Below are 16,309 nucleotides of genomic sequence, written 5' to 3'. Positions count from 1 at the left end.
CCATGAAAGCCAGATGCACAAGGTGGCGCATGCGTCTGGGGTTCATTTGCAGTGGTTAAAGGCCCTGATCCATTTCCTCTCTCAAATAAATAAAACTAAAAATTAAAAAAAAAAAAAAAAGCTACCAGGGTTTTCTTCACTTCTCTTTCCAGGCACCCAGAGCCAGCAGCCCCCCCTGCGGGACTGCCAGGCCACTTTCTGGCCATTAATCTCTGAGAGTCTATCAGGAGCACTTGCATTAGCCCATCTCAAAACCCAGCTGGGCCCCAATGGGCCGGAAGTGGGGCCTGAGAAACTGGTGTTGTATTCCTCTGGAAGCTGGGGCTCCAGGGTGGCCAGTGCCCCCCTTGGACTGGGCGTTACAATGTGCCACCTGGGTCCCAGCCAGTCTTCCCATAGAGACTGTAGGACATGACAATGGTCACACCAGGTTGGGAGAATGGGACAGACTTTCTCCTGAGAGGCCAGGAGTAGGGATGGAGGTGTGACTGGCTGGAGAAGCCCCACTCCAGTACCAACTTTTGGGTAAGGCTGGCTCAGCAGTGAGTACCCTGGTGAATTCTGATTGTGGGTGTAGGCAGAGAGCACATGTGTGCATGTGTGGCGAGGGCAAGGAGTGGGGCAAGCAAGCTGAAGACAGACTGGGCAGCGCCTGCCCCGCCCCAACCCTGCTTCCCCAAATGCAGACTGTCCTCAGTGATGACCAGGCAGCTTTCTTAATGGAACAGTCGCTGAACTTGGTACATTTCAAGCACTTTAGCCTTCCAGGACAGCAGACTGCTGATGAAAACCATCTTCCTCGGGCGGGCGCCATGTTAATGAGAGGCCAAATTTCATATGCTTGCAAACTTCCCCCCTGCCGCCTGCTGCTCTGCACCCCCTCCCCCAACATAAGATTGCATCAGAGAGAAAGGGAGAGAGATTTCCATAATTTATAGTACGGGCATTTCACTGGGGACGAGCGCTAATCTGTACTTACCGATACATTTAAGAAAATGCATCCTCCCGCAAGCCTGCACCATTTACGACTCTTGGCACAAACCGCAATGCTCAGTCTTCAATTAAGGGACACCTTAGGGTTCATTATCACACAATCGCTCCCTGTGAACCATGCCAAATGCTGTTTTGGCACTGGGCTTGGAAGATGAATTAGAAGGAAGTCTTCCCTGTAATGCCCTCTCCCCAACTCCCATTACCGTCATCAGTGCTGATGCCCTCCTGGCTGGCCCTCCCCCTCCCCAAGTGCCTTTCACTATTCAATTTCTCAACGTCAAACTCGATTCTCTAGAGGTGTAGTTAAAGATGCCACATCTCCTTTTTGTCTTCCGGCTCTCAACAGGCCCTGGTGTGGTGCAGATGGGACACTTTCCACCCCCTTTTGGGCTAAAGGAGCCACAGATGCGTCTCTGCCTCCTCTTAAAGAGAGTGTGGTACAGACAAGGAGCGGGACACACACACACACACACACACACACACACACACACACACACACACACGTGTTCTGATCTGAGCAGGGTCTATTGGGCTTGTGTCTGAGCTAAAAGGACCCCATGTCTAGGCTGCTTCAGCCACAGGAAATTTGGGAAACAAAACAAGTGGAAGGCTCCTCTTTCCTCCTCCCCTTCTCGGTAGTCCAGGGCCAGCAGGCTGTGGAGGCCTGCTTAACCTGCACGGGCAAGGGTGACAAAACCACAACAAAAGAAGCTGGCAATCGCAGATCTACAGCATCCCAGGGTCCCTCATGTGCCATCCACCAGAGCCACAGGTGAGCACTGGGGACATGGAGGCGTGGGGGGCACGGGGCAGCAGCCTAGCTGGCGACGGGCACTCTTGAGTTTCTTGGAGGTCACAGCACTGGGTGCTGAGTTGGCTGGGTCCTCTCAACTCTATGCCTCTGCCAGGCCCACTCAGCATGACTTCTTGGAATCATGTCGCTCTGATGTGACAAAGGGGGCTGATCCTCATCGGAGACCTTAAAGTCAATGGGTCAAATTATGCAAAGCCACTAAAATAAAATGAACTTAACGAAGTCGCTTGACACTCAGGCTGACACAGGGTAAGGTGACCATTGCCAGGAAGTGCAAGAGTCCTCTGCTCTACCCAGGCCAGTAGGGAGTGTGTGTGGGGGGAAGAACAGTGCTAGCAAGCAAGCAAGCAGAACAAACAAGAGTACTTTGCCCACAAGGCATCTCGTGGAAATTTTATTATATATAGTGTAAAATGAACTGTCAGTCAAAATAAAAAGAACACCTTTTTAAAAATAACATGCATAACATTTTCCAATTGCCTGTTTTAATAGTTAGACATTTCAAGCATTGTAAGGAAAACAGAGAAACAAGCTGCAACTTCAGCACATTTCAAACGGAATGTTCCTCAGGTCAATTAAAAATGCAAGAAAAAATAGCTTCAATTCAGTTTTCTTGTCCTTTAAAAATACATGTTATCTGTACAAGATACACTACAGTAAACATTGGAAATCATATTATCCCTTTTATTAAATCAAAATTATTTTTAATTCATACTGTGGTTAATACTAGATTTATTTATTCATCTAGTTAATTTGACAAATATTAAGAAAATATTTAAAAGAAAAAAGCAAAAAACACCTTGGAATTAAAAAATAGTTACTACATTTTTATATGGTTTAATGTCCACAGTGTTTGTTAAAAGTTATATTGAATTTCTTTTTAATATTAAAAAATAACAGTATTTATATTTCTGAGAGAATAGAGAAAGGCCTTTTGTTTTGTTTTTAAAACTAGCTTGGAGGTCTTAGATACACAATCGTAACCAGTAATGGAGACATAAAAATACGTATGCTAAACACACGGACACATTTTATATTCCCCCCGAGCTCTAGAAGTTACAGACCCTAACGAATGCCCCCCCGCCCCTGCTCGACAGCGACACAATTACCTGTCTCAATTCAGAATTCACATCATTAATTACAATACATAATAGTTCAGTTTTTTTAAATGCAATAAAACCAGGCAGCCAAGATACAAGAAATTAGAAGTAAAACACGTAATGAATTTACACATTTAAGAATATTTAAATACTGTTTAAAAATTTTAAAAAAGATTTCGTTACATACCACCTAAGACTTCCAAGCCACTTTTCTGTTGCAACAGAAACAACTGTCAATAAAGAGCGACCAGGACAAAAGCAAACCTGCCGTGCTGATGAAGCGTCTGCTGTGAGGCACGCTCTGGCATCTGACTTTGCAGGTAGTGCTCCAAAGAGCCCCAGAGCGCATACATTTGAAGGGACAAACAAGAATCATGACACAGAAATTATCAGCAATATTTAGTAACTAACTTTCCCGATTTTTAGAAAATTTCTGTTAATCTAAATATAGTGTTTCACAGAACAAAACAAAGGTTCTTCATCAAAAGGTCTGCAAATCTAAAAACCTCTGTTACAAACAGGTTTTCTCTCACACTGATTTCAGGGAAGAGCCACCGCAGACGCCCATCTACTGCTCCTGTGGGGGGAGGGAGAGGGGTCAGCCTGGCGCCAGGTGGAGGTGATAGGCGCTGTACACCACCAAGCACCGCTGTGGATCTAAGCACCTCAGGGTCTCAGGTCAGGAAAGCCCTGGGGAGGACAGTTCTCTCCGGCTAGGGGCACTAGGGAAGGGGAGGGAGCGAGTGCTACTGCTCCTGGGTCACCACCGGGCCTGATGCTGCTCCTCAGGGCCCAGCCCAGACAGTGCCAGGCAGGAAACAGCAGGCTGGAGGGAATCAAAGGCGTGATTGGCATGGGGTCCCCTGAAATGTGTTCTGCAGGAGCACTTGGCCTTTGTCCTGCTTTAAGATTATGCGTGGCCTATGGTTGGGCAGGACCCTGCAAATTATCAGGCAAGAAGAAGGTGAGTCAGCACTCCACCTATTTGGTCCCCAAGGGGAGGAACTGCTGCCTCTGCCACCACCCACTGTTGCCCAGGAAAGGCTACCACCTAGCCACACCCTCTTCAAGAGCAGCTTCTTGAGTGTCCCAAGTCGCACTGAGCAGTGCCAGGCATAAGTCTGACACTCATTTAATTAGGGAAACTAGGGCCCAGAGAGAGGAAGAACAGCACTCAGCACTGGACCTTATGGGTAATGCTCATGGGTGCCATGGGCACAGCTGGAGGGAAAAGCAGTACTTCCTTCTAGGAGCTGCATGGGCAATTTTCCACTCCCTGGGTCAAGGAGGGGGTCCCCACGGCTCAGTGTGCTCAGCCTGGGACCAGGCAAGCACAGAGCTAGGGAGACAGGGCGAAGGCTGCTCTGGGAGGCTTCACGGTGCTGGGGACTGGCTACAGACCTGGCTGTGGGCCTGAGCCTGCCCTAACGTCTGCCCGTAGAAGGCGACCTGCTGCCTGTAATACTCCGCCCAGGCCATCGTGTAGTCTGGTGGGGAGCTGGCCTGAGGAGCAGCGCTGGCGGTGTGACCTGGTTGACAAAGAAGAAATACAGTTAAGGGAGGGGAAGAGAAAGAGGCACTGGGAGACCCCTTCCCCAAGGCTGCCTTCTGGACAGGGGTGAAGGCAGGCTGGATGGCCCATGCTGTCGGGTGCTGCATAATGCACCACTGGCCTTCTGCTATTGGCTCTGCCATGCCTCACCTGCAGCCACACCTCGGTAAGACACCCTGTGCTGGCTACCCGCCCAGTAGCTCCCAATGCCAGTAAGAGAATGAGTCGGGTGTTATACTGTCAAGCCCCACAGAGGCTTCAAGTAAGCACTGGTGCCTGGACTGTGGATTTATAAGACCCAGGGAACAAGGAGCACTTGAGATTTCCCAGGTCCCTACTGATGAGGTGACTGGGACACTGTCTTCCCTGGCTTCTGAGATGATCCTGCCTTAGGACCAACCCGTTTCCAACAACCCTGACCTGGGTAAACACCCCCAGGTACAAGATGCCACCACCTGAGCCCCACACCAGACCCAAAACTGGCTGTAATGGGAACCCACAGAGGCTGGGTGGTGCTGCCATTCATTTGGGGGACACGTGTGTGTATGTGTTAGCACTACAAGTCTGGCTTAGTTTCTGGTACAGCAATAAATAGATGGATAAATAAATAGGGGGGGGGAGCAGCTTCCATAGGAAGAAGAATAAGTTACTCAGCACCTAGCAAAGCTGTATGCTCCCTCCCTTCCCTGAGCTGCGGGCTCTCGACTGTGACCAACTGTCAGGAGACAGCAAGCTCAGTTGGACTGGGCCAGGCTAGACCCAAAGCCACACCTAGCCTCCTCTGATAGATGGCAGGGAGGAAGGCCAAGAGGGTACTGAGACTTAGTCACACGGGGAAGGCACCAAAGAACAAGAAGGTGACCCTGTGGACGATGACACCTATGGGCTTGAGCGGCCGCGTGGCGCTGCGTGTGCAGAGCCCTCGGCACTCACTCTGCTTTTTGTAATAGTCCTCCCAGGCCTTGCTGTAGTCGGGCTGGCTGCTCTGCGGCTGGCTCTGCTGGCCTGTGCAAAGAACAAGAAGCAGTCAGGCCTTGGGTTCCTTGCAGCCTGGCCCTCTGCACTCATGGGCTTCTGTCCGGCCCACCCAGGGCCCAGCCTGGAAAGCGCAGTAGGCTGCCAAACAAGGCTGTAGCTGCGATCCTTGGAAGATGGGGCTGGGAGCCAGCAGGGCACTAGCAAGTACCTAGGGGACACAGTCCAAATGGTGCTGACATCAGGCCCTTTTGCTCAGTGCCCAACTGCTGCCCCTTTGGACAAGAAGGGCAGGAGCATGTGGGAACCTGCACAGAGCCTGATGAAAGTGCAGTCACAAAGACACCTCTCTGGGACCTTGACCTTGCCTTGGCCTGTCTGCACAAGGCTTGTTCTGTGAAGAGCTCAAGTGCCTCATCTGTACTGTTAGCAGTGAAGGCTGGGATGCGAGGCAACAGCTAGTGTTAGGCCAGAGCAGCCTCAGCTCAGGGGCAAATGACCAAAGGACTAGGTAGACCTTCCTGGTGAGGTCAGACCTGACTTGAATGGCCATGTGCTGAGGACCACAAAAGGTACCCTTCAACATCTTTCTTCCTCTCAGAATTAGACTGCAGCTGGTGGAGGGATGGGCCACTGAACCCATCTAGCAAAATGTCTCATGTGCAGCACAGAAAAGGGAGACAGCCTGGTCTCCCTTTCCTCCGGGGGACAGAAGAACAGGAATATAGCAGCTGATCTATCCTCAGAGGCAGATGGGTCCCTGGGACAGGACTGCTTTCTGACACACTTCCACTGATCAAATTCAGGTACTTGGCTGGAGATGGCTTAGTGGTTAAGGCACTTGGCTGCGAAGCCAAAGGACCCAGGTTCGATTCTCAGTACCCACGTAAGCCAGATGCACAAGATGGCACATGCATTTGGAATTCTATTGTCGTGGCTAGAGGCCCTGGAGTGCCCTTTCTCTCCTCTCTCAAATAAATATTTTAAACAACAGCAACAAACTCAGGTACTGTTTCCATGTGTCCTGAACAAACAAAACAAAAACAAAAAATGGAACTCTGTCATATAGGTAAAGGCTGCAGCCTCTGTTGAATCCTAGTCCCGAGTGCCACCTTCTCCAAGGGAGAGGACAGTTCTCTCAAGGTCTTGCTGTCCCTATGGTCTACCACTTGTCACAGGACCTCAGTCTGAGCATAATGGGCAAATATGACCATAACTCTGTCACCTGCTGCCTTTGGGCACATGCAGATGAGAGCCATGTCCCACAAGCCCAGCATGGTGAGGAAACTGGCTCTATGGGGAAACGAGCCAGTGATGTGAGAAGGTGAGTAACTGAAAGTGAGGCGTCCATAGGCTCTGGGACACAGCAAGCCCAGACAGTGGGGACAAAAAGCAGAAATCAGGTTGGGGACAGCTGCTTACCACATGTAGCTCCCACCAAAGTATGATACTTGTATGTTAAAACTATAGTTCCAGAGCTTTTTAAGAACTTCAGAAACGAAACGGAAACCCCTCAATATGCAGATGAAAGGACCCCCAGGGAGGGGAGTGTGCCCATGTCCACACAGTGATGGCCTGCAGACTCTGTTCTAGACAAAGGGGCCATCCGCTCATGGGAGGGAGGGAAGCTGCAGGGGGACCAAAGAACCTGAGCTCTCCTCAGTTGAGGGCTTCTATTGTATGAAGGACAACATGAAGCCAGTGTGGGCATGGTGCGGAGGGGCCTCATCCTGTATAAGCACTTTAACTGGTTTCCCGGCCATGTATCACTAGGCAGAGCCAATTTCCTCCCTGTTTGCTTCCTGAGTTCAGGAAACAAAAAGCCTCTTTCTAAGCTGCTGGAGAGGACAAGGTACCTTGGGACAAGAGGTGGGAAGGGTCCCCAGCAGGCAGAAGACTGCTCGAGGAAGCAGTGTGCATGGGCAGAGCTTTAGGCAGGAGCTGGGCCCTCCAAGAAGGCAGAAGGCAGGAGAGGCTTCATCAAACTATGCCAAGGGCCTTCCTGTTTATGGGATTCCCAAATGACAGCTCGCTCACACACACCCTCCCCCAGGCCTCCCCCGCTCTGAAAGGCCAAGTGAGCCAGGGCAAGCCAGCCTCCTGTGTGCGTATACACGTTCCCAAGTGCAGGACCTGGGGCTCCCTCTTGGGAGGGACATGCTGCACCAGGAATGGAACAGAGGCTCTCAAGGACCCCGTTCCCCTAAGAGCCTTAGGCTGGCCACCTCTGGCCTCCACGAGGGATGCACCACCCATTTTGCTGCGAGTCACTTACTTGGGACCTGCTGTGCAGGTTGTTGCCAGGCCTGGTAGGTACTGCCCCAGCCTTGGGTCAGAAAAGCCGGAGGACCACTGTGGATGACACAGAGCCGTGCATGATAGTGGTTCCATGGCTCCTCCCCACCGCTGGCCACTTCACTATTTGTCTCCCTCACCACACCAAGCAGAGCGGGCCATGCCTACTGGCACCGGGCCAGGTGATGGCTCTGCTCCAGCCGGCCTCAGGCCACCTACCTCACAGGGGTGCTGTGGGGGTTTCCGTTCACTTTAGCAGCAATGTTGGGAAAGCATCCCGAGCCCCTTGGAGGAAAGGTGCTGCAGCAAGGGGAGGAGCAAACGAAATCCCTGAGCTTCACATGGCAAGTTCCGCTCTCCCACTCTACCCGAGCAGTGGTGCCCCCCCAGGAAGATGGGGGTGCCTGGAAGACCTCTGGCTCTGGTCTTCACTCTTACTGGTCAACAGGCTACAGGTGTCACGAGTGAGAGGAAATTAACAGTGCTGGCCCCACCGGGACTGAGGCAAGCACTTCTGGGTAGCGGGGTCTCGGCAGTGATGACGCCTTTGGGTCAAGAGGGAGGCAGAAGACTCACTTGGGATGAGGCGCAGCTGGAGGTTGGCTGAAAGGGCTCTGTCCGAATGCTGTGGGGGCTCCCAGGCCAGAACCCTGTGTGGGCACAAAGGAGCTCTCATCCTGCTACTGCAGGGTCTTGTGCTCTGCCCCAGCCCAGGCCCACCAGGGGCAAAGCTCACTCTGGGAGGCAAGGTAGGTAAAGGAGACAGCTCTGCACTCACACTAGCTTCCTTCCCCACTGCAGACTCGTCTGCAGCAGTGGCTCTGGCCCTCAAGTGACCAAGACCACCACACAGCCAGTCCTGGCACCACCACGAATGCCCTGGCATGTCACCCTGGGGGAGGACCAACCTGCTTGACTCTCCCGTCAATTTAGGCTGGCCCAGAGCTCTTTCTGCCATTCTACGTCCCCATTGAGGTGAGCAGTGGCCCATCTGTCCTCCATCAACACTCCCTTTCTTTATCTGCTTTGAGGTGCCTGAAACTAAAGCCAGAGTCAATGAAAGCTGCCTGCAGGACTGGTGACCAGGGCGACACCTAAGGGAGTCCAGGGGCATTGCTGGGAGAAGGCTGCTTATCTAAGCCTGCAGGGGACATGCTCTGGGACTGACTGCCTTGGCCTGTCATGCCAGAGGCTTCCTTTATTGTGTCTGGGCCTGGCCTTGGCCTTCCCTGGGCCTCCATCCTTTCCTTTGGCAAAGGAGGATGGGCTGCCCGCATGTGATGAGGACGGAAAGTCAGGAAGCACAAGGTTCTGGGGAAGAGCAGGTACCTTGGACATCCAAAAGCAAATCCAGCTAGCATAAGGCAGGTGGGGAAAGGGCCGTGTACGTACGCCAACTTTCTCATCTATGAGATGCCTGGCCACCTCGATCTGCTGAGGAGCACCCCTGATGGTGAATATCCGCAGGTTGGGGTCAGTGTTAGGAGGCGGGTTGCGCTGCAGCTCCACATGTGCGCCTGACTGCTGGTTGATACTTTTGATGTTCTCGCCCCCTGCAGGCAGGAGACACAGAGTGAAATAGTAACAGTGCCCAGGCTGTGCAGTGCTTTGATCAGGAGGCAGTAAGAACTAAGCACATGCTGGCACTGGCCCGTGAACTGCCCAATGTCTCAGACCACACCCACAGCTTCCTGTTGGCAACACCAGGCACCTGGACTGAAGCAGACCTTTTGGAGCTGGACTGTGGCCTTTATGGCCATGGGGCCTTATATGAATGTCTGGGCTGAGGCGCACATGGAGCTCATTACTGGAGGCAGCTCTGAGTACCCCCAGCCCAGCCAGAGCAGGTCTGCTCTCCCAGGAAGGTACTTGATCCTTGTCAGGGCAATGGTGACCTGATGGTTCTGCCATGCACAATGGGCACTGGCTATTGTAGGGCCCACCCTTCCTCCACAAGCCCCAGTAATTCCTGGAGACCACTCAGGCCTTCAATACTCCATCTTGTCCTCTCTCAGCTGGGGGGAGGGGCGTAGGAGGAAGACAGAGACAGTCCAAGGCAGGAGGGTCACAAGGCCTGAGTAATAAAAATTTAGTTGAACTCTGAAAAACTTTTGAAAGTCTCAGTCTCTTTAATGAAATTTACGTAACAAAAGCTCCACCAGCCTGGGGAACAATGGTCTGATTCTTCTGAAATTTCACAGAGTTTACAGATTCACTCTGTCAACTTGGAGGCAGAGAAGGCACAAGGAAAAGTCAAAACACAAGCTCTGTAAAATAGGAACAAGATTAAAAAACAAAACAAAACATTGGAGGTCTGGTGTGGGGAGCAGGAAGACCCAGGTGATCAAAAGCTAAGATGGAGTGGCCCTGCCCACAGCCAGCCTCGCTCGGTCTGGAATGACGTGCCACTGTAACAGATCTCACAGACCTCCACACACTGCAGCTTTCTGCCTCAGTGAGGGAGAGCTACATCTACACAAACTACTAAACAACAGGGGCAGCTGAGGAGGGGGCAGAGTAGAGACAAGCTTTGTCCTACTTTATCCAAAACAGAAGCAAAAGTAGAGGCTCCATCTGGTGGTCTTCCTGAGGGCAGGGAGGGCAGGTTCATGCTGAGGACAGAGGCTGGAGGCTGATACACCCAACAGCTGTATGTTGGCTATAAAAATATGCTTGTTTAGTTTAGGGCTATTTTCAGTTAAAAATAAATGTTTTACTACATTGAGATTCCACCTCACTCCTGTCAGATTGGCCACCATCATGAAAACAAATGATCATGAATGTTGGCGGGGATGTGGAAAAAGAGGAACCCTTCTACACTGCTGGTGGGAATGCAATCTGGTCCAGCCATTGTAAAAAATAAATGTTTTATAAGCTGGGCATGGTGGCACATGCCTTTAATCCCAGCACTTGGGAGGCAAAAGCAGGAGGATTGTTGTGAGTTCGAGGCCATCCTGTGACTACATAGTTAATTCCAGGTCAGCCTGGGCCAGAATGAGACCCTACCTCGAAAGAAAAAAACAAAAAACAAAAACAAACAACTATTTATTATCAGAGAGGGAGAGAGGGAGGAAGGGAGGGAGAGAGAGAGAATAAGAATGAATAGGTGCACCAGGGCCTCTAGCCACTGTAAACGAATTCCAGATGCATGCACCACCTTGTGCATCTGGCTTACGTAGGTCCTGAAGAATCAAAACCTGGGTCCTTATGCTTCACAGGCAAATGCCTTAACAGCTGAGCCATCTCTACAGCCGCCATTTTAAATTTAAAGACAAATTAAAAAAAAAAATCAAAGCCAATCAAAGCCTCATGCTTGTGGCTTCCTTTACATGTTTCTCAAGTTTACTGCTAACAGCCTCAGAAGCCTACCCTGTGTTCTTTATCTTGGCAGTCCTGTTTGGTTTGGAGGCAGCATGGCCAGCGTAGGTGCAAGCCCTTCCTGGGGCCCTACTTACAGGCCAACGCCTTTACCTTCTAAGCCCATGAAAAGCAAGCTGCTTTGTTCTCTGGCAAGTTTTGGACGCAAAAGCCAAGAAGAAACACATGCCATTGTTATAGGTAGTTCCAACATGTGAGAACACCTACCTACCAGCCTCTGCCCAGATCTGCAGGTCTGCAGGCAAGAGCACCTGAAAATGAGGACCTCAAGGGCCCAGACAGCAGAGCCCCCAGCCACCCCTGCCTCAGGTCCTAAACCAGCAGCCCCAGAGGCCTCGGGAGCATGCTAATAAGGCAAGGAGGCGCTGCAAAACTGCACGGGGCCAGAAGGAGTTAATTTAAGTTCATCTTCCTTCAAAATGAGGTCACCAGCTTGGCACATGGTGGCTGTCTATCGACTCATTCAGCAGCCTGCTCTATTCTTCCACCTGATGGGGGGCAGAAGCGACCCACCAGTGGCCCCCGGCTGGACGTGAAATCGTAAAGCAATTAATCAAAGCTGCTAAAAGGCCTGGCTGACAAGAGCAGGGCTGGCCACACTATCTGTCAATGTTGCTGTGTTTATCATGGAAATCCAGCAGGGCCCAGGAGGCTGCGTGTCTGTCCAAGGGCAGCGGCTGGGAGAGCTGAGCCTGGCTGCATGGGCTACTGCTCCCAAGAAAAGGAAATGCCTTACATGAAAGACCTCCCCTTGCCAATGCCAATGCCCCAGGCCAATACTGGGCATGGGGGACACACTGTCAGTTATTGCTCCATTCTGTCAGTCCCATCCTCTAGACCCACTTGGGTGGTTTTGTGGAGGAAGGCCCCTTTCCCCGCTGCTGCGTGTGTGCGCACACAAGAGAGGAGCTGCTGTGGTACAGACTAGGTGGTCTTGAGACACTCAAGTGGAAACATCATTGACAAGGTTGATTTCAAAAGGCCAAGGCACCTAGATCTCATCCCCCCCTCCAGACAACCACAACTTCAACCTCCCAGCAATTAGGCCTACTGCCTAGTTAGGTGCAGGTACATACGGCATTCTGCACAGGAAATGAAACAAACTGGAATGTCAGCTACCATGTTCTAGTTCCAGTCTTCAGGAGGCCAAGGCCAGTATGGGCTACCACATTTCAAAACGAAACAAAAACAAAACCATCACTGTTCCTACCACCCAAGTGGTCAATAATCTGAAAGATAATGCCATGGATAGAGAAAAGAAATGTTGTGAAGAGCACAAAACACACTGTGCCCTAGCAGGGATGAATGCAGGCCCTGGGGGCTGGAGGAGTGGTGAGCAACTCCCACTCCAGTTCCCAGGGATATGCTGTTGGTTCCTCAGGCCTGCTGGTAAGACAGCCCACGACACGTTCCCTGCAACACGAGCACCCCAAACATCTAGGAGGTATCTGATGATCAAAGCAATCTGAGACACTCTGGGGAGAAGGCAGTATTTATTCCCTCCATATGCTGTCAAATGAACAATGAAGGAAAATATAAAACCCAATGCCAAACAGAAGTCCTGCCAGCAGTGGGACTCTGCTTAGTACTCCCAGGGAGATCAACCCTGCCAGGTGGCCCTTTCCTGGTCCCAAGGCCCGATCAGGTCTCCCAAGGGTTTCTACTTTATGTTCCAAAATGTCCAAGAACAACTAACACAATCACTTCTTTACACAGGGCATCCATTACTCATGGTGAATGTGTTGTGAAAAGGACAGAGCCACCCTCACATCTGTTGACAGAGACCAAGTGCTCAAGTCCAGTGAGGGAAACAAGCGACACTTATGCCAGAAAGTTCCTCTGCCGAGGGCATGGGCATAGCTGCTGCTCTCGTTTCCCAGGCTGAGTCCATCCCATCAATCCATAGAAAGTGCCCCAAGCCTCCTCACCCTGCCCCGTCTCTCTTCAATAGCCTGAGCTGCTCTGGGCAGGCAGTGGGTTTTATTCATCAGATGTCTATACTCAAAAATGTGCTTTGGGGCCAGGCGTGATGGCACGTGCCTTTAATCCTAGCACTTGGGAGACAGAGGTAGGAGGATCGCCATGAGTTTGAGGCCACGCTGAGACTACATAGTGAATTCCAGGTCAGCCTGGGCTAGAGTGAAACCCTACCTTGAAAAACTAAGACAAAAACAAACAAACAATAAAAGTGTTTAGGGGCTGAAGAGATGGCTCAGTGGTGCTTCCCTAAAATGCCTAACAGCCCAGGGTTTGATTCCTTAGTACCCACATAAAGCCAGATGCACAAAATAGTGCACACATCTGGAGTTTGTTTTCAGTGTCTAGAGGCCCTGTCATACCCATTTTTACTCTCTCCTTGTAAATTAATAAATAATATATATATATATATATATATATATATATATTTTTGGTTTTTCGAGGTAGGGTCTCACTCTAACCCAGGCTGACCTGGAATTCACTATGGAGTCTCAGGGTGGCCTCAAACTCACAGCAATCCTCCAACCTCTACCTCCAGAGTGCTGGAATTAAAGGTGTGTGCCACCACGGCCAGCTTTAAAATAAAAATTTTAAAAGTGCTTTGCCTCCATCATGATAGGACACGTCAGAGGCCCTAGAGTATGAACACAAAGCCACACCAGGCAGGGCCCAGCAGCCAACAGTGCATTGGCTTTCCTACCCCTTCAGAGTCATACTGGACTGCCTTCCCACCCTGGAGCAGCTGTAGGGGATGGACACCCTGGCAATCATCTCTTACCTTTGCCTATGACGAGACCACACTTATCTGCTGGCACTGTGTATGTTATTTCTTGGATGCCACCAGGGGTGCCCACGCTCCAGTCACCACGGCCACGGCCTCTTCCCCTGGCTACCGCCAGGCCTCCAAAGCCATCTCTTTCCTGGAAAGGAAATAAGCCTCTAGTGATGAGTTCTGTCACTGCTACTAGCCCATTTCACCTTTTCTGGGGAGGTCAAGAAACAGGATATAACCCATACTATGCAGTGGACTTTCAACAGTTCAGACTTGGAAGTATTCTTTAAACCCGAATGAAGCACATCGGGCTGTGTGCAGAAAGACGCAAGTGGTCATGCTCATCGCATACGCACACCCATCTGCCTGAAACAGGCAGGCAGGCAGATGCCAATCTGAAGCCCAGAGAACTGCTCAGTGCCTTTTCATCACAGGCCCTCACCGACAGGCGCCAAGACTAGGACTCTGCTTGAAGCGGAGGCTGCTCTTCTTGGTGGCCAACACATGCTAGGTTCATCACAAGCCACGTATGGGGTGCTCAGGAGCTCTGAACATTCAAAAGTGGCACATGTGGTGGTACGTGACTCATAACCTACCCCAGCCAGGCAGGACAACCTAGTCACTGCTCTGGAAGTCTGGATATTTTGCTCTCGAACCAGCAGATAGGATGAAAAGTTTTAGAAAGAAAAAGTGGTCCCACCTCTAAGAAAATGTAGAAAGACACTCAAACTCGGCCACTGAGGACTACTTCAGAATGAAGCTAGGCACGATGCACACACCCGCAACAAGCTTTCGGGGGCTGAGGGTTGGGAGGCCAGTCTGAGCTACACAAGTGCAATATTATACCATGCTGCCAAAAAGTGAAGGACAGAGGGAACCTGGCAGGTGGGCTTAGGGCTGGAGGTGTCCACAACAAAGTCCTGGGTCCTGTCTCACCCTAACAAGGAGGAGTTCTTCCATCCCACTCAAAGGCAGCAGGCTTTATTCCCACCTTCGGTCACTACATCTCACCAGGACTTATGTTCCTAAGTGTTGAGATGAGCCTGGTCAACTTACAGTCTTCTTCACACAAGGAAGCCGAATCGTCGTTCAACACAGTGAAGAGGTGTCTGCCAAAAACCACTTGTGTCGATTACGAGTAAACTCAACACTCACCCAGAATCGAAACCAGCAGAGAGCTGAGATAATTGGAGTGCTTTTCTCTGCACTCTGCTTTTATGAGACAACTGACAAGTAAACAAGGTAATTTGAGGGATTTATGTTAAAACACTCTCTTTTTCTATCACATGCAGGCAACTTTCTGTGTATGCCAGATCTCAGGGACAAGGCTTTCTTGTGAACACAAGAACACACAGCCTCTGCAGCTACAGCCACACACTTGCTATAGAAAGGATGTTAACCAGACTGAACCTAAGAAATGCCCGGGGCTCTGCTTAAAACCTAAGCCCCGGATGCAGGGACCTAGGGTGGAATCTACACACATGTAATTTAGAAGCATCCCCTACACCCTCAGAGTGGAGGCAAGGGTCACATCTCTGGGAAAAAGTCAGTCACAGGGCAAAAGGCAGAGCTAGGAGATAATTTCCAACCTGTTGATATCTTTCTTGACTCTAAGGGTCAACTTTTCTGCACTCCTACATGCCTGGAGGAAGTCAACCTACTATAGTCAAAAGGCCCAGTGCAAGCAGGCGTTAGGCTTCAGTGTTAACACACACTGACAGACATGACAGATGCTAACTCAGGTCCCAAAGATGAGCATGAAGGCAAGTGCAGGAGCAAGGCCTGGGGGCACACATCTGTAATCACAGCACTCAGGAGGCTGAGGCAGGAAGATTACCACAAATTTGAGGCCAGCATGTACTTCTTAATTGCTATGTACCCAGCCAGGGCTACACAGCAAAACCCTACATCAAAAGACAAAAAAGAGTGCTGGCGAGATGGCTTAGTGATTAAGGTCTTGCCTGCAAAGCTAAAGGACCCAGGTTTGATTCCCCAGGACCCACTTAAAGCCAGATGCACAAGGTAGCACACATGTCTGGAATCTGTTTGCAGGACTAAAAGCTTCGGCATACCCATTCTCCTTCTCTGCCTCTTTATCTCTCAAATAAATAAAAATTAAAAAAAAAAAAAGTGGGGCATGGAAGTGCACACCTTTAATCCCAGCACCCAGGAGGCAGAGGTAGGATTGCTGTAGATTTGAGGCCACCCTGAGACTACATAGTAAATTCCAGGTCAGCCTGGGCTAGAGCGAGACCCTACCCTCAAAAAAAAAAAAAAAAAAAAAAAAGCAAGCTAGGCATGGTGGTGCATGCATCCCAGCACTAGGAAGGTAAAGGTAGGAGAGGATCACCTTCAGTTCAAGGTTGGCCCAGAAGCGCTTTCTGGATCTCACTTAATGTAATTGATACTAAATATGCTTGATTGTCGGAAACACCAAGTATTCTACTTGCTAT

General features: G+C 50.5%; 1 protein-coding gene across 4 annotated transcripts in view; it reads right to left on the bottom strand.

Annotated features, from left to right (window-relative positions):
• Positions 1-2,170: 2,170 nt before the first annotated feature.
• The window catches only part of Fubp3 (far upstream element binding protein 3), a 64,584-nt gene continuing 50,445 nt past the window's right edge, over positions 2,171-16,309 (bottom strand). For 3 of the 4 annotated variants that reach the window (XM_045153854.1, XM_045153857.1, XM_045153864.1), the window contains 7 exons: positions 13,863-14,004; positions 9,122-9,282; positions 8,306-8,379; positions 7,949-8,029; positions 7,710-7,786; positions 5,393-5,464; positions 2,171-4,436 (listed from right to left, as the gene is read on the bottom strand). In XM_045153854.1, the coding sequence (XP_045009789.1) occupies positions 4,282-4,436; positions 5,393-5,464; positions 7,710-7,786; positions 7,949-8,029; positions 8,306-8,379; positions 9,122-9,282; positions 13,863-14,004 (762 nt within the window). In that variant the 3' untranslated portion in view covers positions 2,171-4,281. The remainder of the gene's footprint in view (positions 4,437-5,392; positions 5,465-7,709; positions 7,787-7,948; positions 8,030-8,305; positions 8,380-9,121; positions 9,283-13,862; positions 14,005-16,309) is intronic. The other variant, XM_045153861.1, reaches the window with a different exon arrangement.

Source organism: Jaculus jaculus, chromosome 1 (genome assembly GCF_020740685.1).
Source record: "Jaculus jaculus isolate mJacJac1 chromosome 1, mJacJac1.mat.Y.cur, whole genome shotgun sequence".
NCBI classification, from domain to species: domain Eukaryota; kingdom Metazoa; phylum Chordata; class Mammalia; order Rodentia; family Dipodidae; genus Jaculus; species Jaculus jaculus.
This window is presented reverse-complemented; position numbering and strand designations above follow the sequence as displayed.